A 21,506-nucleotide genomic window follows, 5' to 3' on the forward strand; every position below is an offset into this window, starting at 1 on the left:
GAAGAAACCAGTGTGTCTGGGAGGAGGTGGAACTGTGAAGATTGGGTGCAGCAAACTGGACAAATCAGTTAACTGGCTGTTCGTGTTCATTGAGCTCGGCCTGGGCCATGGTTCTGTAGGGAGGCAGCACTCTTGGCATGACTTCTGACCACAGGATGGAGCTTCCTACCTGGGGAGCTGAAAGCAACACCCATAGGGAAATACCCAACCCTACAAGGCAGAGCAGATGAAGCTCTCTAAGGTGTGCATTTCTTTTATAAGGGCTGAAGCCAATTAAGAGCAGGTGAGCCCAGCCACGGCCAGCTTAATCAGGTCACTTACAAGTGACCAATTATTCTTTCATGATCCAACATAGTGTGACTGAAGGTAGGACAGTGTGTGACTTCACAGAGCTTCTTCACCAGAGCTCTGTGTCTATGCTTCTGATGTGACATGCTGAGGGAAAGCTCCAACGGAGCTCAGGTGAGGGCAAAGGACAGCCCATGATTAGATCTATGATACACAGTGAAAGCTCTAGGCGATACTATTATCAGAATAAATACCTGAGTTATGGACTACCTTATTATATCATGGTTATATCCCAATTAACTCAACCAATGTCATTATCCTCCCAGGGCTGTTGAGTATCAAATAGAATACAAAGGTGAGTGAGACGTAGACTGGCCCCAGAGGCTCTTACAATCTGGCAGGAAGGGTTATATAATGGAATAATGACCTTGAAGGTAGGACCAAGAATATTTCCATAAGGAAGCACAAGCATGGTGGGTTTTTTTGTGTGTGTGTGATTGTTGCTTTTTTTCTCTTTTTCTTTTCGGTGGGGTATCGAGGGGAGAAGAGATCCAAAGAGAAACATCACATTGCTAGCTGGGCATACTGAAGAAAGTTTCATGGTTGAAGTGATGTGTGATATTGTCTTAAGGACCTGAGATAGGGAGGAGAATGTCAGGTGTGGGCACCGTGCATGGAAAGGTGGGAGGTGCTGGAGCAGTGTGTTCGTTGCTGTGGTTGGAATATGGGTTCCCGTGAAAGATATTGGTAGATTTGGTTGGAAGGTAGTTTGAGGATTGATTGCAAAGAACCTTGAATATCAGGATTTGATTTTCATTAAGTTTACAAGGTAGGGAATAGGGGTTTTCTGAGCAATGGGAGGACATGAAAAAAATGCTTTTTTAAAAAAATCTCTCCTCTTCAGATCAGATAATTTCCGTTGATCAGAATTCAATTTGCTACTTCTTTCTTCTACAATCTCCAGCATACTGTTAAGCCCTCTGGTGAATATTTCATTTCAAATATGTACTTTTTAGTTCTAGAATTTCCTTTTTAAAAAATACTTCCACGTTTTCTGCTAAGATTCTCCACCTGTTCTCTCATAATATGCAAATTTCCTTTAAATCCTTGAACATACTAATATTAGATGTCTTAAAGTCTTTGTCTCTTAATTCTAACATCTGGGTTGTCTTGGGGTCTCTTTCTATTGATTACTTTTTTTTCTGGATTACGGGTCACATTTTCCTTCTTCTGGTAATGTCTTATTGTATGCTGAACATCGTAATGATATGTCATGGAGAATGTACTATATAAAATCCTTTAGTTATGGCAGCCCTGTGCCCTGAACCACTTTCTTTTTCGAACAAGGATCTTGTTCCAGAACCAGCAGGAGGATAGTTGTGTGCCAGGCAGATGGTTATATGTCAAAATCTATGATACATGAGCTGTAATTTTCCCCATCTTAATGTGTTTATTATTTGAATGGCTCATTACATTATTATTTGAATGGCTCATTACAGAGTATCACAGACTTAGTGAAACCAACCCGCCCTCTCTTTTCCAAATTTGGGGAACCCATTTAACTTTGGGTAGGTGTGGGCTCTACCCAGTCCATGCAGCCACCAGCCTGGAAACTGTGCTTAGAAATAGAGTCCCTACCAATTCCTCTTGGCAAAATTGTGAAACATATGCTTTGCCCTTCCGACTTAGTGCCTACCCCACGAACCTGTGCCTCATATGGAGTTCTACCAGACCCCTGAATTCTTTCTGATTTCCTCCACCTATTCCCTCAGTGATTTTTATTCAGCCAGCTATCATGGGGAAGATTATTTTATACAGAAATTCGTACCAGGTGTAAGTGATTGGCACATCTCCCCTAGGAAGTCACTCATAACTAATTTTAATAATAGCATTAAAAGGTAGTGATTATAATATAAGCACAGGACCCTGAAGTCAGATTTCCTGGGTTCAAATTCTGGCTTGATCATTTGCTAGCTACATGACTTCGGGCAAGTAATTTAATTATCTTTGTGCCTTCGTTGTCTCATTAGTAAAATAATATTAATAGAACCTATCTCAGAATGCAAGGATTAAGTGAGATGATATGTATAAAGTGCTTAGAACCGTGTGTAATGCATAGTAAGTGCTAATGATGCAAGCTATTTTCCAATTTTGGAAATTTTTTCCACTTATTTAAAAATTAGAAAATAAAAAATAGAAAGAGGAAATAAAAAACATAAGCCATCCATTTTGATGCATTTCCTTTTAGTTTTTTGTTTGTATAGACATGGATATCTTTTAAAATGCAATTAGGATAGCAGTGTACATGTAACTTGTGTTTCACCTTTTTCCTTTCCGATCACGTTGGTTATTCTTAAACTACATTCTTTTTAACAGATCCAAACTATTCCATTGTATGTCTGGGCCATAATTAAATCAATTAATCTTCCAATATCAGACCTTCAGATCAGTTCCCAATTTTCACTATTATAAATATTGTGCAACAAACATCTTTATGTCTGTTTGATGATATCCTTCTTATAAATGCCCCAAAGCGCAATTATGAAGTTAAAGGGCATCAGATTAAGAGTTGATGCATAAGAATGATGCCTGTAGAGGCATCCTTTAAAACCCAGACATGACTTTTGTGTTAGTTTCAGGTAAGAACACAGGTTTTCAATACTGGTATTTCTGATGCCACTCAGTTCAACCCATGTCCTCTGCCTACTGTCGTCCGCCAGCTGTGCACCAAGTCATTCAGACTGGAAGGTTCTGATCTTTGTCAGTCCTGCGTAGTCAAGCCACTACACGTGGCGTGGTGTCAGGGGTTCTGTGGGTGCTCTCCGGTTACTTGACTGGTTACCTGGTTGACTGGTTAATGTTTACCCTGTAGGTACTTGATTGGGGCAGCTCCTTCCACCTGCTCAGCTACTGTCTTGCATCACTAGAATTTACTGAAAATCTTTGGTTCATGATTTGTTTTGCATTTTCCTCCGCATCCTGGACTTTTGCGATTAGGATCTGAGTTTGTGAAACCCAGCAGAAAAGGTGGTGGACTCTCTTACTGTGACTTTGCACAGTTTCCACAATTCCTCCAGGCCTCGGTTTCTTTAACTGTGAGTTAGGTAACTGGCCTGGCTGCCATCAGTAGTCTTTTCCAGCCCTCACACTCTAGAGCTCCATGCAATTAATTTCCTCGTGAGTTCCCAGGTGGCTGTTTACCATTGGCTTCAGGAGACAGACAACAGCCCACATTCTTTTGTTTATAAGCAGAGGTGATCCCTTTTAAACTCTCATTTGGAAGCCAAAGGTCTTAGTCACCAGGTTAGGAAGTCACAGGCAGGGCAGCTGATGTTGTCCGTTTGAGTACATCTCATCAACTACTTTATGATTTTCTTAATAACAGACCTTGAAGCAGAGGGCTCTACATAAAGTAGCCCCCGGCTTTGTTTAGCGCCCCCCAGTGGGCTACGTGGTTCTGTCAGATTCTACCTGCCATCCGGGCTTCTTCCCCATCTTCTCCTTGAAGAGGTTCTGACTCCAAGCCTCTGATCCACAGCCACGCACCTGGGTAAACTTCAGCTAAGTGAGGAGAGACGTTTGGTGCCTCCAACTGTATTTAAAGCATAATTGATGGGGCATTACAGACCATTTGATGTTCAAACCTCATCTTTCACCAGGCCTACCAGGGAAGGCTGGTGGAGGGAAGACGCTCGTGATCCTTCCTTTTTAGTGTATCCCAGTTATTCCAAAGGGAAGGATATTGTTTTCCCTTCTGCTCCTCTAATTGGTGCAGCTGTCGCCCAGCCTCATCTGCATTAAGCGAAATATTATGTCTTTGTAACGTTTTTGATCTTCACTAATTATAGCTCAGGAAAGCTGACAAAGGCAACCTGTCTCTTTAATATAAACAAGATTAATTGCACGGTTCCTGCAGAAAATGAACTACTAGCAGTTTAACAAAAAAATGTTTGTCTTTAAGCAGCCTTTGGATAAAAAAAAAAAAAAGTCTGTTACAGGAAGTACCGGAGCTGCCAAATTACCCTGCCTCTGAGCCTCACCCTCATTATCAGACCAAACGAACGCATGCACCCCTGCACTTTCATCCTCCTCCAGGCCCAAGGAAAAGAAAGGCGGGATAAAAAAAAAAAAAAAGCACCTTTATACAAAGAAGTGTCTCTGAAGTCTGGAATGCACGCTGGCTGTTTGAAGACAAGATTTATACCTGACACCTTTCCTTAAGCTCATTGTTGAGACTCGTCTGTTTTCAAATCAACCGCAGACTGGCTGCTTGAGGTACTTCATCTTATAACGACCACATAATCTAAGATAAATACACAGGGGATTGCTATCACTTTCATTAACAACCATGAAATATTCCTTCCTTCAGCAGGTAAAACAAAATAAAAACAGGCAAATGCACTCGGTGGGCTGAGGTTAAAAGGCTAGTGGGGGAGCGCCTGTTTGGGGCAGAAGGGGCAGCTGGAGGGCATCTCACAAGCCGCCCTATTGATCCAGAACAGCTCACTTAGAAATGGCAAATGCAAGAGTTGGGCACTTGTTTCTGCTACTATTCACCCCTGTAGATAAGTGGCTGAAGTCTAGTTCTCAGGCCTCTGCAGGTTGGTCTGCTGGAATGCTCTGACATATTTAGAAGTCCAGGAGACCGAGACGCCCAAGAGTGGGGCTTCTGATACTTTGGGATGCTGCAGCCTTAAGGCCGATCAGAAAGATCAACGGGGAGAGTGGGCTCTCCAGGCTTACGGATGGCTGAGAAAAGACACTAGATTCGGAGCAGGATGATGACGTCGTTTGTGAGAGAATCTGGGAGCTAAAGCCACCCAATGAAACATCCTCCTCCTCTGGCTAGTCCACATGAAGTGGGCTCCATGGCTGGAGGCCGAGGCAATCGGAATTGGCACCCACAGAGAATGGGACACTGCTCACAAAATGGGCAAGCCAGAGAATGATTTGTGTCAACATCTAGCTCGCTGTGGCTTCCCATGAATTCTTAACTCTGACTACATGTTGGAATGATGCCTAATGAAGTGTGTGTATGGAGGGGTGGAGGTGGGCGTGATTCAGGGGAGGCAAAGGATTCAGTGACGCCAACAAGGTCAGGGCAAGGTGAAGTTTAGGTCGAGGGGCCAATGATGTGTCATGTTCTGGAGTTAGGCGACTCACATAGCCCGGTAGGAGGTGACCTGGATTGGCAATTTGCTTTCCCAGAGAGCAAGATGGATAGAAGGGAAATTAAAGTTTCTCAGTGTTTGTGATGCAGAGGATATACTGGGCCTGGAGGTGAGCTGAAAAAATGAAAACCAAACTGCCTTTTAGCTAGTGTTGAGAGAGTCCAGGACAGTGGGCCTGGAGAAAGGAGTGAGCCAGTGTTGGCTTGGAGAAGTTCAAGTGTCATGCACCCAGGTGAGGGGAGACTGCAACATGGAGTCCTATTTTGGGGTCCTCCTGGATTTTTCACGCCCAAAATATTGCTTCTGTCAATGCTTTATTTTTCTGTGATGTTCAAAAGTTGTGAAAAATGACTCACATTGTAAGGTTTCCAAGAGACCGTGATTCCCACGCCAGTCGCTGGGTTGAGGGAGGAGTTGGGGCCTCACACAGTCTTGGGGCCTCTAGCCAGGCCAGCACCTGGATATGGGGGTGTGCCCTGAGAACTTAGGTCTGGATGCTCAATGAATGGCTGCTGGGGCCATTGGGCAGTCATGGTGGGAAATCAGCCTCACAAAAATGACCCAGGCTGAGGCTTGCCTTAGAGTATGTTGCATGACTAGAGCCAAATGTTTGATAGTTATTCCGCAGCTTGGCCCAAAGTACTGTGTAAAAATTAGGAAGCTGTGTCTTCTGAGACACTAACTTTTCCACAGGTCTGTCACCACGGAACTTGAGCCTCTTTTTAAAACACTTACACATCAGCACATACATATCTATTGAAATAGATTTACAAAACAACACTTAACCATTTCTACCTATTTTCTACTCTCTTCCATGTTATACAGTGTTATAGAATGCATTCCATTCCATTAAAAATGCTAGTCTTGACCCACTATATCAATTTCATGATACACTAATGGGAGGCAACTAGCATGTGGAGAAAACACTGCCTTCCAGGGAGGGAGGATGGGTACTCTCAGCCAACAGCCAAGATTGAAGGCACCTCATAGAAGGAGCTGACAGAATGTCAGGTAGACTGGAGTCAGGAGGATGGGCTCTCCTCCTGGCTCAGCCTGGGCATCTTAGGCATTCACCAGGTGTCTCTGGGAACCTGTTTCTGCATTGGTAAACGAGAGTGCTGCAATTGATGATGCCACAAGGTTCTATGTTTTTAGGACCTGACTTGACACTCCTTGGAGACTGTCCAAACAGAAAACAAGTGATCAGTATCTTAGAGTTTTCAGTGGTTTGAGTGCATAAGGTGACCTTGATGGTGAGTGCCTCTATGGGTCAACCACGACACTACTCCAAAATACTAGGTATCAGAATTTCCCAAAAGCAGATCATCAAATAAGTATTTTCTAAAACTTTTGGAAGAGTAGGAGTGTGAGGAACCAGCGTGGAGTACACACTTCTTTCTTCACTGCCCTCTCACCAAACAGAAAAATGGACTTGCAACCTCATTACTCAGCATCAGTCACAGAAATTTTTTCATAACATAATTTTTTCCTGACTGTAAAAACAGTATACACTAATTGTAGAAAGTTTTCAATATGTAAAAGCATAAAGATGAAAACTAAAAATCATAGTCCTTCCATCCAGAAACATTGAGATTTTGGTATATTTCCTTTCACTATATGTGTATGTGTGTGTGTGTGTATATATATATATATACACACACACATACACACTCATATATATAATTGAGAATCATTTTGTATATAGAGTTTTATATCTTTTTCTGCTTAATAATTTAATAAACATCTCCCTTTGCCATGAAATATTCTTCAGGAACATGGCTGCATAGTAGTCTACCACATGGATGTATCAAGAGTATTTCATCCATCCCCTAAAGTTGGACATTCAAGTTTATTCCAGTGTCTTTCACTCTTATAAGTAATGTAACAATGCACATAAATCACATAGTGTAAGGAACTCTAACTCTTGCCTTAGAATAATTCCTTAGTGGCAGAATCGTTGGGTCAAAGATCCAGGAGAGCGCAGCCACCTGGCAGAGCCTCCCTCAGTGCCTCTCCTAGCTGGCCTGGGGCAAATTCTGCAGAATGGCCACCACTGCGAGTTCCTATGGGCCCCTGACTAGATTTTGGAGTCCTGGAGAGAAGAATAAGCATGATTTGTAATGAAAGAACAAAGGTGGAACTGCCTCTTTGGTTATGGAGTTTCTGAAAAACACTGAGGCTTTTATTAAATGACTGTTCATTGGCAGAAGGTGTTATAATTGTTTTCTTTTCTGAAGCTCTGTGGTCAAAATGAACTCAATTCTGATGGAAGGGGCCCTGGGCCACGCTCAGCGTTAGATGGGTGGTGAGAATTCTTCTGACCTGCTGCAGCACCTTGCTGCAGTCTGAGTGCATGGGGCCCACTGCTTCGTACGAGTGATCCCAGTGCTGGAAAAGGACAGAGGAAATGGATTCATGTCAAGCCTGGCCAGGCCAACTCTTACTTTTCCAAGTTGATATTTGTAAGAAAACCTCAGCTGTGTTCAGGGAAACCAAGGAGGGGAAATGCAGCTGTGAGATGAGTCATGAGTCGTTTCTCCCAACATCCTCTCCCAGAATATAACAGTTTGGATAAAGTCCTAGAAAGATTTTTCTCCCTGTGTAGACTGTCTGTAAAGCACAGAAGGGAAATCTACAAAAACATCCAAGTACGAATATGAAGTCTGTCAGGGGCCAGCATATGGGAAACTTTCAAGGCTTTCCCACCTGGCCTCTCCCTAGCGTTTTGTGAAGCCATGACAATGCGCTGCCTACTCTGTCATTTATTCCCTTGTTGCGTTTCACACATACTGACTGAAGTTACTGCTCATGAAAATGCTATGAAATACCTGGGTTTTGTTGTCTGTATCTTATAGATAAAGAAATTGAGGATTAAAGAGTTCAGATCAGTTGTCTAGTTCACACAATCAATAAATGAAATAAAAGGAACTCAGATCAAGAGCTTCCCACCCAAAGCCACCTGTCCACACAGCAGCCACCATACAGCTTCCCTGTCTCCCAGCATGATGTTAGAAAACAAGTGATCAGTATCTTAAGAGTTTTCAGTGGTTTGAGTTCATAAGGTGACCTTGATGGTCACCTCTTGATGGCACATACTTCTCAAGGCCAAATGTATTGCCATTTTGTCCAAGAGACTGAGCAGAGTCACACTGAATTACAAAGCATAAATTAAAAGATCCTCACTCTTTAAGGGTTATGTTAAAGACCTACAGATGATCCTACTTTTGTTCTAGGATAACGGAAGACCGTCACAGAGATGCCAAGGAAAGGGCTTGCTGGCTGTGGTTGCTATATTTTACCTCTTGCCAGTATTTTGACAGCAACAGTCAATTAAACTGAAGGAAATCCTATGGCCCTGCATGTCAGTCAAGATCAGCCGCTGTCACTTAAAGTTCCAGTGTCTGGCACTTCAGGACTCCAAGCCCTCGTGTGCTCCCTAACCTTCATCGTGTTAGCCGTGTGCCCGAGTCCAACAATGGAGACGCGTTAGAGATTTCTAAAACTGCATTGTGAAGTTTAACACTATATATTCTAATTTGAAATTCTCAGCAAATATAAAATTGCTACTGTAAGTAAAAAGATATTCAGGAACTCCAAATCTAGTAAAATTGAAGTTCATGGGAGCTATGAGAAAAAAATTCAATTTTCTTTTTTCATTATTAGTTTCAGGTGTACAAAACAATGTAATGATTAGACATTTACACCTCTCACAAGGTGATAACCCCACCAAGTCTACTAACCCTCTGACATCGTATATAGCTATTACAATACCATTGATTAAATTGCTCTATGCTGTACTTTACACACTGTGATATATCTATATATATCCATATATAGATATGTGTATATATATATATATCATACATACATACATACATCATACATCATACACACACTGGGGGTGCCAAAAAAATGTATACAAGTGGACACTTTGGTCAACGTTGCTCAAGCAATAGTTCGCCATAATCAGAAGTGTCTGGACACTGATGGTAACCACGTTGAGCACCTCTTGTCATTGCAGAAGTTAAACAATGACTTGTATTCATCTTTTGTTATTGGTATATATTGAGTATTACAATTTTAATAGTTTTTTCCTTTCTTAGAATGTATATACATTTTTTTGGCACCCTCTGTATATTTTTAATTATAATTGGCATTCAATACAATTTTATATTAGTTTCAGGCAAACTCAATGTGCTTTTAAAGGCTGACCACAATCTGTTTCTAGGGTGCCCAGAAAAGACATTACCTTGACAAAGATTTGTAAGAACTACAAAAGGATCTTTAAAAATTAACCTTTTTGTTTTGAGATAATTGTAGATTCACACGCAGTTATGAGAAATAATACAGTGAGAGATCCCGTGTTCTTTCACCCCACCGGTCTCTTCTTGCAAAGTTACAGTATGATATCACCCATCCAGTTGGGTGTCAACCTTCATACAGTCAGGATACAGAACAGTTACCAGAGGACTTTTTAGAGACTCTATTTTATAAAACTGTACCATCTGCAAAAGCCGGTTGCCATTTAAGCAGAAGAATGAAGCTGGGGGCTCATCTGGATGCTGTGACCCATCCAGGGCGATTCCCAGGCTGAGGGTCTCATGCGAGTGCCTGGACCTGACCTTCAACCTGCCAACGAGGGGCCCCTTCTTTATGTCAGTTCTACCATTCTCTGAAAAGACGTAGGCAGAAAGAGGAAAGTGGGAGCCGGCGGCAAAGATGTCCACACCCTCTGGACTAACAGAGGACCGGACAGCAAGCAGCATCCAGCCCCAGCTCCAGTGCCGGCCAGTCCTGCCCGTATTTCTTGCATCATTTTCCTAGTCATAAGATTAGGCAGCTGAGCCCAGAGCTGTCCAGTATGATGGCCACTGTCCATATGAGACCTGCTGAGCACTCGGAACATGGCTAGTGTGAGTTTTTAATATCAATTGGCTTCGATCAACTTAAATGTGAAGACTCCTGTGGCTAGTGGCTATCACATTAGGCAGGACAGAAGATGGTCTTTCAGATCCCTCCCATCTCTCAAATGTTCTAATTCAAGCATCTAGGCTTGTCTAGATGGGCCATCTACCCTCCCTGTGGGATAGGCAGTGAGCCTTACTCCTGAGGAAACTGAGTTTCTGAGAGATCCACGAATCTGTGCTAGAGTCAGACACACACCCCAGGTCACGTGATTTCTAGACCAAATCACGGTCCTTTTTGTATTATGCCACAGCTCAACAGTAACCCCACCAAAATTCAACTGTGATAAAAAGGAATCAAGTCATGAAACTCTTCATGCTTCCCCTAAACCAAATGTGAAACCCAAAATATGGGAAATAAAAGTTCTTATTCTAACTAAGAGAAAGACAGGCCCTTTTGGGAAAAAAAACTGCAGTAAACAGTGACTGAAATGAGCATAAGTTTTAGACAACTAAGATACTTCTATTTAAAGAACCAGGTTTCTGTGAGCAAAATAGAACAGCAAATAGCAAGTCAATTCTAGGGGAAAATGTTGCAGATAAATCCATTTGAGAGCTTACAAAATACTATTAGGTTGGTGCAAAAGCAATTGTGATTTAAAAGGTTAAAAACAATTGCAAAAACCGCAGTTACTTTTGCACCAACCTAATAGCTTCGACACTGTTTGCGTTAGGCTAAGCTCATTGCTCATTCAGTGAGGGCAGCAACCAATAGGTGGCCATCCATCTATCAAGAGACCTAGTCCTTCCTCATCAACAGAGGCTCCAGAGAACCGTGGACACAACATATGGAAGAAATTCCACCAATCATGTTGCCTGACAGACATACTTCATAGCACATTTAGAATAAAAATTAACTCACGCATTCTAATTAAATCCTATACAATTTTGCTTAATATTAAAAATATATTTTTAATAGTCTAGGGCTCTTTATCTTCAATAACATACCCTACCTATTTTACACTAACTTCCTAAAAACTGACTGTTATTTAATATTCCCCCAAACATTTAAAAATTGTCCCACCAAATTAGAAAACGTGGGTGTTTGTACATATGGGGGGTGGTGGTTCTGAGTCCCCAAAGTGTCATGGTTATATCTTTTAATGATCATGAATGTCCCAGTTGTCCCCAGATACAGGTCTTCTAGCAAGAAAAATTGCAAACACAGGAAGATCCTTAGAAAGCTTTCACCCCATAAGGATTTTCTCCTCCTGAGCGCTACAGGCTTTAGAGGGATTTGGGTATTTTCCTCTTACCTTTGGGAGTCTGTGCACTTCTTTCATTCTCCTTTTAGTGACTGCTACAGTTGAAAGTCTCCTTTGCCCTTCCTTGGGTTTATGGTAATTGAATGTTTGATGTAGGAGAGGTGTGGTTCTCTGTGTATTATTGGCAGGTGAAGAGAGGGAGGCCTGAGGTTTTATCACATCGCAGATGAAATTCAATATTGGGGCCTTTCATGTCTCACAGTCCACCTCCCCCAACCCCTCCCTGCATTCGCCCTCCCTCCACTTTTTTTTTCTGCAACCCCCCTTACCCCCCAGGCAAAGATATATTTCCTGAAAACTGGAAAAACCAGGTACCAGCAACCTCAGATCAGTGCTAATTAAATTAGGTTATAAAATTCAGGCCCAGTTCCCTTATCTGAGTGACACCTTCTACTTTCCAACTGGATTCTTAATATACACAATTAAAGCACCTGACATCACCATATCCTTGGATCTAATACAGTTTATGCCATTAGCATATCAAAGTGTTTTGATCAGACTGACTTTGAAGCAATCCTCTCCTCTTGGTCTTTTGCGCACCCCCCTTCCATCTCATGTATCAAATTTCAAGCACTCAAAAATGTACCGTGTAGCATTTTATTTAGCTGCTTGAGTTCTGTCTTTGTTATTTCTATTACTAACGTTTTTATTGGATCATCTTGACAACGAACACATGAACTGTGGGTGAAGAGTTTATTATGCTAAGAGTGGCATTAAGTCACTCGGAAACTTGAAGAAGTACAGGGGAGGCCCCTCCCAGGTTGAGCCCCGTTGGGACATTCCTCATGGCTCACAGGAAGTGCCATTATGTAATGTCTCACTGGGCCACTGTGCAGTAATGTGGGGCCAGAGCATGGAGTCTGTGACCTCAGCAATGCATCGGGCTCCTTTCCTAAGGCAACGCCAAGAACCTATGAGCAGGACTGTCTCTTGTCTGGACATGTTATAACAGAGTCTATTGACTCTAGTTCATTCCAATAGTAAGGGGACCCATGTCATTTCAGGAACACCCCAGCTACTGTACTTGGTGACAGGGCTGCTGAGTCACCTGTGTTGGCCCTTCCTGTGGAGTAGGGTGCAGGGGTTCATGCTTGCCCTTCTTTTGAACTGTGTGTGAGTTTCCACTTGAGGGAGTCCGGAAGCCCGCCCTGGAAGGTAACAGTGGAGGGAGGACCAGCTTGCTTGGAACAGAGGGCGCTGGCTGCAGGAGCCCTGTGGACGACTGTCCTTGGCCTAGTAGCAAAAGAAGACAAACAGCTCCACGAACATGGCAATCAAAGCCATGGGTGGAAGAGCAGGGGAGCAGAGAGCCAGACGTTGACCCCGGACACCAGTCCAACTTGTATTTTTGAAATCTAGTCTCTGGGATAATCAGCTGTAGGTTCATATTTCACAGAGAAAACCAGAAAAAAAATTAAGAATATCAAAGGCTAGACTTTGCTTTTACTTCAACACTTCATGTTCTCCCCGAGGCTGCAGTGAATGTACTGTGGAAAATATGGTTTGAGGGTTTTCAGGCTAAGAAAGGGAGCAGAGGAAAGGGGAGGCCTGCTTCTCTCAGGTCTTTAAAGTTAATGTTTACGCATGTCTTGCTTGTCTTTTCATCCTCTTTTATTATCAAAGAGGTTTATAACAGTGCTGTGTGCAATAAGCAACTTCCTGACTTTTTTCTGCTAAAACAAGTTGGCTATAGAACTTAAAAAGAACTGGGTGATATCCATGCACGGAAAGTGCATCTGTGTAGAAAAATTTAAGGTGGGCTTGATCCTTTAATTACTTCAGTTTTACTTCATAAACCACTTTCTTTTCCCCTTTCCCTCAAAGCTTCTGATGACACAATCTATTGGGTAAAACTAGACTGTGTCTTTCCATTTGTTTGAGGGTTTCCTATGTGGATTGCTTAAAAAGGAAAGTGAGAGCCCACCAAGATAAAATCCTCTTCACCATAACAATGTTCCTGAGAGCAGCTACTTCACAGAGACAAAAGGTGGAAAACCCTAGAGATTAGCGAGTCTAAGACCTGTCAAATCTGGCTCTGTGGAAACAGAGCCCCCTCGGCCCAGCAGCCAGTCACAGAGCAGAGCCTTGTGTTCACTCACACGCGGGAGAAACACCTAGAGGACGAAGCACAGACGGGTGGAGAGAGCATACAGACATGGTACTGAGCATGCGTCCACTGTCCCTGGACAGAGTCCTGCATTCTGGAAGCCCCCATTCCTGGGCACACGGGGCACTGCGCTGAGTGCCATACATGGGCCATCTCGTGGGATTTTCACAGATCAACACGAGGGAGGCGCTGTTATTGATCTCACTTTACAGATGAGGAAACTGAGGCTCAGAGAGGCTACATAACTTATCTAAGGTCATAAGAACTAATAAGCAATAGGTTGGAAACTTTCACTCGTGGTGGGTGATCCTAATGCATGATATTTTGGGTATTTATCTAAATACCAGCTGTTTTTGGGGGACACTGAGCCCAACATGTAAGAGAATTGAAGTTTTAGGAGCAGCCGTGGCCACAGCGGGGTGCTCCGGTGCACACTACCTCCAGGTGGGCCTCTGGGTCAGCAGCTTTCTGCAGATCAGGAGCAGGAGCCCATTCTCTCCTCAAACTGTGATCCACAGGCCGGCTACATCAGCATCACCTGGAAGCCTGTTAGAAGGGTGGGGTGTCCACCCCTCTCAGACCTACTGAGTCAGAACCTGCATGATACTAAGAGGCCCAACTGATTCCGATACACACTGACACCTGAGATGAAATGGAGTAGAACACAGGTCTCAAAGTTTATTATTATTATTTTTTTTGGCTGCACATCCCTAATGGTATATATAAAAAAAGAATAAATATCATATAATATGATATCCTAATATACCTAGTATACTAATATGCTATGTACATTATACGAGGTCTGACAATTAAATTCGCGAACTTGTTACAACGATGTTGCTAACCTTTTTTGATATCAGAGGGATTATTCATTATGAATTTATGCCAACTGGACAGTTAACCAAGTTTACTATTTGGAAGTGCTGAAAAGTTTGTGTGAAAAAGTTAGCCGACCTGAACTTTTCGCCAACAATTCATGGCTCTTGCATCACAACAATGCACCAGCTCACACGGCACTGTCTGTGAGGAAGTTTTTAGCCAGTAAACAAATAACTGTATTGGAACACCCTCCCTACTCACCTGATCTGGCCCCCAATGACTTCTTTCTTTACCTGAAGATAAAGAAAATATTGAAAGGAAGACATTTTGATGACATTCAGGACATTAAGGATAATATGACAACAGGTCTGATGGCCATTCCAGAAAAAGAGTTCCAAAATTGCTTTGAACGGTGGACTAGGCCCTGGTGTCAGTGCATAGCTTCCCAAGGGGAGTACTTCGAAGGTGACCATAGTGATATTCAGCAATGAGGTATGTAGCACTTTTTCTAGGATGAGTTCGCGAACTTAATTGTCAGACCGCGCAAATATACAGAAATATAGAAAGTAAAAAGCATGAGGCTAAAGATGCAATAAGCAATATTTATTTACTAACAGTGCAAAAATCCTTTTGGTTGTTCAAACTTTGAAAACCGGGGTCACAGCATTTCATGTTGGTAAGGGGAGGTTTCTTCTCAGTGGTCATACCATAAGGAGCTGTGAGAGAACAGACCACGTAAAGCTCCCTGTGGCTTGTTGGGGATTGAAGTGGGAGGGCCCAGTAATATCCTTCCTGTGGTCCTGTCCACCACCCAGGCACGAATTCAGGGTGGGGGTGCTTCAGCAGCACCACAAGGCGGCATTCTTGCCTGAGTGCTGCCTATCTGTCCACAAAGTCCTGCTAAGAGGCATGGTGCTTTCTTCCTAGCTGCAAGGTGAGAAGCGAGCTGGCACCTTCTTCCATAGCACTGTTCAGAGAGGGCTTGTTTCCTTTCCCCCTCTAGGTCTTCCTGGGTTACAGCTTGACCCTGACTCAAAAAATTATCCAACACTTGGAAATCAGGCAATTTGGAAGGGTAGGTAGCACAGGCCTCTGGTGACCTTGGACTGCCCGAGATGACTTACTCTTTAGGGTAGGGCACCCAGGAGTGGCTTTGCTGTGTATTGTGTGGCCACTGCCCAGTCACTGTGAAATTACATGTCAGTGTGCAGATTTGGGCCTTGTAGAAGAGATAACCCCAAAGATTATAATTTCATTGCTCAGCAAAACCTTACGTAGTTTTATTATCCTAACATTCTTTTAAAAACTGCCTCTAAATATCCACTTCCTCAGAGGCTCCTGGAAGCAGCTTTGCCATCTTTTGGGCTCCCTCATTAGTAGTAAGCTGACTAGATCCCTGACACAAACTCAGTTATGCTGGAGGAGAGCTGTGGTTCAGCTCCTTGACAGCTCGATGCGACGAGGCCCAATGAGAATGTGCGTCTGCTTTAGTTGCTCCTCTTTATCTAGAGACTGGGCTCCTATCTTTAAGAAATAAGCCTATAGGGCAAGGCCCCCTCTGGTTGGATGTGTCTAAGAGAATGCACGAGATCCACGTTAGTTTGATGTTTTCCCTTCTTTTACTTCTGCTCTTCTCTCTGCCCTCGGTCCCAATCCCCACTACACCTATTTTAGGTATACAGTTAGATTCTGTCTTTTGAAGACCTCATTTGAATTTACCCATTTTCCCCTTGGTCTTGTTGTTGCTGCTATTGATTTGTACGACTCATGGATGTGATGGCTGAAGACAGATGGCTTACATCTCCAGTGAGAAGAGAGCAATTAGCACACTCATGACTCGTGCATTTGTCAAGTGTTTAGGGGGCCAGACCCCGACTGTGCGAGGCCTCCAAGGACAGATGGGTCACGGCCCTGAGGATCCAGTGGGGATGTCCACTCAGAAGCAGACAATTATAATATAATTTGGTGAGGGTTACAAATTTATCTTTATTTCCTTTATTTCTCAGAGTAATTTTCGATTAAGTACAGGAATTTTACCTTGAGTCATTTAAAGAAAAGCTGCTTATTAACTGCCTACTAAATGCACAGCACTATTTCGTGCTGAAAGAAACACAAAAGAAGTGAAAGATGAGTAAGCCACAGTCCCTGGGGCCTCACTATCTAGTTGGAAATACAGTCAGAAACTTGTAAAAAATGGAAAATAACAATGCCAAGCAGTGTGTGATTAAGAGCAAAAGAACAGCAGAGAACAAAGTTGTGCAGGTACCCAAAGGGAGTGAAAGGATGACAGTCAGAGAAACCTTCAAGGAGAACTAGAGTTTGATCTGGGTCACAAAGACTACACAGACTTTAAACAAAGGAGGAGAAAAGTATGAGAATCGCGAATGGAGGGACAGTGCGTGAAAGCTTGAGTCACAGTTGAGCCTCAGCTACTGGCAATGAGAAGAGCCTGACTCAGACAGAGGACTTGTGCTATCATGTGGAGGATGACAGGTGGGGTGGGCAGGATGTGGTCAGATTATGAGGGTACCTTAGTTGGTCAGCTGCTGGGGAGCTCACCCTTGTACCATCCTGGGAGATAGTTAGAACTGGACAATCTGAGGCCCCACCCAATGAGTCAGAATCTGCATTTTCACAGGACCCCAGGTGGTGCACAGTAGAATCTGAGAAGTGCTTGCTTAGGATGTGAGAAGCCAGGTGTTTGTAATCAGTGACGGGGCAAAGGAAGTAGTTCAGGAATACTAATCTGTTAATGGTGTATAAAGTTACCCCAAAGAGAACCTGAAAGCCAGGAGTTCAACTAGGCGTCTGTTTCAGTGGCTGAGCAATGAAGTGAGGGTGGTGCTGACGACATCTTGGCTACCTTGAGGTATGAGAGGGGGCAGAGAACCTGGATGGGCCCTCAGGAGCCAGACTGGGGCCGGGAGGTGGATGTGAGCACGGTCCGCCCATGCAGAACAATGAGCCCAGGAGACAAAATTAGTTCTAAGCGAAGAGAAATCCAGGGAGGACCGGGGTTCTGCTGAGAACTGAGGTTCTGGGAGTCTTCCAGTTCCTCCCAACTCAGGGGACAGGAAGAAGACCCAGCAAAGAAAACAGCAAAACCATAAGACAGAAAGAAGAAAAACTAGGGCAATGGTTACTGGCAGCTTTCATTAAAATAAATCTTACCAGAATTTCCATAAACCTAGAATTTTTCACCATTAAAATAAGTTCTGAAAACACACTTTATTAGTGGCACCAGGAAAATCAGGCTCACCAAACAACAGAAGTTTCATCTTGGGAATATAGTATAAGACTGAACAAATATAAATAACAGATCTGCTAATTCTTTTCATTCCCTGTGGAAATAACTACTGTGCAGTAAAACTAACTCGTGAAAGATTTCCAAAGATCATGGGAGGACATGAACTTCTGCTCCCTCTACTGTGTTGACGATGAGATGGGAAGGAAGGAGACTCGTGGTGAAATTGCAGTGCAGGCAGGTGGCTTACCTGAGACAACGTCGCCACCTCAGTTCCTGGAGCTTTATTGTCTGGGCCACATATTGAGCACTTAGGTCTTGTGTTGCTATTTACATTTTCATACTTACGTGTTCCCTCTCTCACTAGATTCTTTGCTCTTTGAGGGTAGGAGTTAACTTTATATTTCTGCACCTTTCCCCCAACAACTAGAAACTTGCTATTATGAGTGTAGTCTGTGGAATGCATTGCGTTACATGGCAGTTCCTTAGGAGTGTGAAATCTGGGGCCTCACTGCAGACTCACAGTATCAAAATCCGCATTTTAACCAGATCCTCAGGTGATTCATGTGCCCATCAAAGTTCAAGATTATGACTCTAGACCCACAGTCTTCAATCCTTCCAGCCCGATAGCATCATTGGGGGAGTTTTTAAAGACTGTGGAGTTCCTGGGCTTCACCTCAGACCAGTTAAAACTGGATTTCTTGGGTGGGCTCCAGGCAGCAGTATTTTTCAGAAGCTCCCCAGGCATTCCAGTATGAGGCCAGGAATCTAGAAGAAACCTAGACATCAAGTAAGAACTGGGCAAATGTTCAGTAAATAAATGCAGAGAACAAATGAATGAATGAAAGCATGAGGGCAGAGGGCAGGCGGTTAGATACCTGATCAGCTCTCTCGCTTTACAGTCAGAGGAACCGAGGACTAGAGATTCGAAGTGATTTGCCTAAGGTCCCACAGCAGTTAAAGAAAGCTGGCATTGAACATCAGGTGCGGTGGTTTAAAATGTGACGCGGATTCTTTGACAGTGTGACACCCGTTTAAAATGTTACACAAGTTCGTTGATGCTGCCTTCAAAAGGTGGAGTCTAACTCCCCTCCCTGTGACTGTGGGCTGGTGTTCATGACTCACTTCTAACAAAGAGAAAAAGAGCAGAAGTGACTGTGGGCAACTTCTGAGACAGGGTCATAAAAGGCATGGCAACTTCCTGTTCTCTCTCAGATCACTCAGCTGCCAAGTCGTGGGGACACTCCAGTGGCCTCCCCTGGCGAGGAACTGAGGTCCAGCCGACAGAGTAGGCGGGAAGGTGGACAGGAGCAGGAGGAGAAGGAACTAGAAGGCCCCCACTGGTAACCCGGTGGTGTCATCAGCATCCTGTGACAGACCCACCGAAGCGAGTAGCCAGAACAGAGACTTGGGCTGGTGTAAACACACGAGGACGAAGGAGCCATGCAGGATGAGGAGAAAAGAGGGAATAGGGGAGGAGGAGGATAGTTCAATCTATCAGATATAAGGCTGGGGTCCCAGAGATGTCGGTGCCCCCACCCTCGGGTCAGCCCGCTCCACGCTCGGAGTGTCCTTGCTTTGCTCATGAACTTTGCTGTCTGCTGCTTGCTTGACTCCTGTCTCTTGATGAATTCTTTCTTTCAAGAAGACAAGAACCAAGGAAAATTGTTCCCGGTGACAGAGCCAGCAGCCATGTGAGCAGGCCTCCTTCCTGCCCCAGCCAAGCTGTCAGATAGTGCAGCCCCAGCTCACTGCCCCCTCATGAGACTCTGAGCCAGAACCATCCCGCTGAGCCACTCCCTGAACCTAACCCTCAAACCCAGTGTGAGACACTAAAGGTCTGTTGTTTTCAGTTGCTAAGTTTTGGGGTCGTTTGTTACGCAACTGGGTGTTACACCTTTGAGTCCTCCACTGTTTCATCCACACCCAGTGAGACATCCATGTGGCACTCTCTTCTGTGCCGTAGAACTTAAATCGACATGCTGACCTCAGTTCTTTAGAAACTTAGGATTTAAAGCAGACAGTGACAATGAAATCAAAATACAGAGGGAGGCAGGGCGCTGGGGTAGTGCGATCACCCAGCCCTAGGCCAGGCAGTCATGCTGTGGTCCCCACTCCTTTTTTGCAGCCCCTCGGGCATCCGCCCAGCCCTTCTGGCTGGCTTCCAAGCCAACGTGCCAGTCGCTGCCCTTTTCAACCTCGCCAGGCTGTGGGAGTGCTGGGGGCAGGGCCCGGTCAGGCTGAGGCAGCCTAGCAGAAGAGAGAATGTAACCTTGATTCAGAACAGGATGTCTGGCCCTGCATCCCAAGCGTTGGCAAGCCCAGTGTCTGAATAAGGTTGATGAATTTTGTCCCCACTCTGCTAGTCTTGTAGCTTCGGTTGTGATTACACTGGAGTGAGAACTTGTCTGGCTAATTTGAAAAGCAAACAACATCCAGTTGATTTGTTAATGAGCAAACAATGGCCAATGGCCCAGAAAGTAGATGCTGAGACCCATAAAGGAGGTGAGCAGAGGTGGCCTTAGGCAAGGCCAGCCCTGGCTGGGAATGCTCTGTCTGTATCTCTTCCTCCATCTGTATTACGCTTGCCCCACCCTGGCTAGTTAGTCTCCCCTTGGCCTTCTAGAATTTTATCTAGAGCTTTCTGAGCTGGGCATGCCCAGAGCACAGCAACCTGTGTCCCAAGTCCACTGTATTTCCTCTGAGGGTGCTCTGCCAGGTGTTTATAAGACCACCTCTCTGCCTTTTGTGACAACAGGTCATCAGAAGCTAAATGGTTCCTTCAGGTCTATTTGAGGCGGGAGGGTGGTGCAGCCAGAAAAGCAGCCATCAGCCCCAACCTCACAGCCACTCAATCCTGACGGAGACCCAGAGGCCAGGACTCGGCACAGCCCCTTTTCTAGTGCCCGAGGACACCTTGGGCCTGACCTCTGGCTGGGAGCAGACGCCTCTGTCTTGGCTTTGCATTGGAACAGTCCCAGCCTGCCAGCGGTGGCTCCTGGAACTCTCACTGCTTTTCTCCCTCTGCCTGCCAAGGTGCCAGCTGCCTCTGGGGGAGGAAAAAGAGGAATGCAGTTTCCTGACAGCCTGTTGGGAGCCCAGGGCTGCACACAGTAGCCATAGCTTGCTCGTCGTTCCACACTGACTCCAAACACTGGAAACTGTCTGGCGTGGAGCCACAGGCGTGGCTTCAATCTCATGGTAAAAGAAAAATATTAGAATTCTAAAAAGCCCTTTAATATCGGGCTCTTTTGGATGCCCTACTGGCCTTTGGTTTTATGTAAATAACTCAACAACTTCTAGGGATTCAAGATCAGGCCCTGGGACATTTTTAGTACAAAGTTCTTATCCATTATCCACAAAGTATGGAGCTGTAAGCCTCATCTGTTCACAGAAGGCTCAACATTCCCCCACAGGGAGACATAAGATCTATCCATTCATTTTCCAAATAAGAGCAATAATAAAAATAAAAGGTGCCACATACTCATTGTGGATTATGTGTGAGAAGCTGGGGCACCTTCTTTGCAAGCATTGTTTCAATCTATACCACGAAAAGTAGACATTATTCCCATTTTACCAATCAAGAAACTGAGACTCAGAGGAGGAGAAGGAACTTAACACAGCTATTAGGTTGGTGCAAAAGTAATT

The 21,506-nt window shown here is 44.2% G+C and overlaps 1 protein-coding gene across 2 annotated transcripts in view; it reads right to left on the minus strand.

Moving 5' to 3' along the window:
* EDAR (ectodysplasin A receptor) overlaps window positions 1-11,726 on the minus strand; it is a 65,526-nt gene extending 53,800 nt beyond the window's left edge. For both annotated transcript variants that reach the window (XM_033124212.1, XM_033124211.1), the window contains exon 1: window positions 11,680-11,726. In XM_033124212.1, coding sequence (XP_032980103.1) covers window positions 11,680-11,706 — 27 coding nt within the window. In that variant the 5' untranslated portion in view covers window positions 11,707-11,726. The remainder of the gene's footprint in view (window positions 1-11,679) is intronic.
* Between the last annotated feature and the right edge of the window lie 9,780 nt (window positions 11,727-21,506).

Source organism: Rhinolophus ferrumequinum, chromosome 13, assembly GCF_004115265.2.
Source record: "Rhinolophus ferrumequinum isolate MPI-CBG mRhiFer1 chromosome 13, mRhiFer1_v1.p, whole genome shotgun sequence".
Classification (NCBI taxonomy): domain Eukaryota; kingdom Metazoa; phylum Chordata; class Mammalia; order Chiroptera; family Rhinolophidae; genus Rhinolophus; species Rhinolophus ferrumequinum.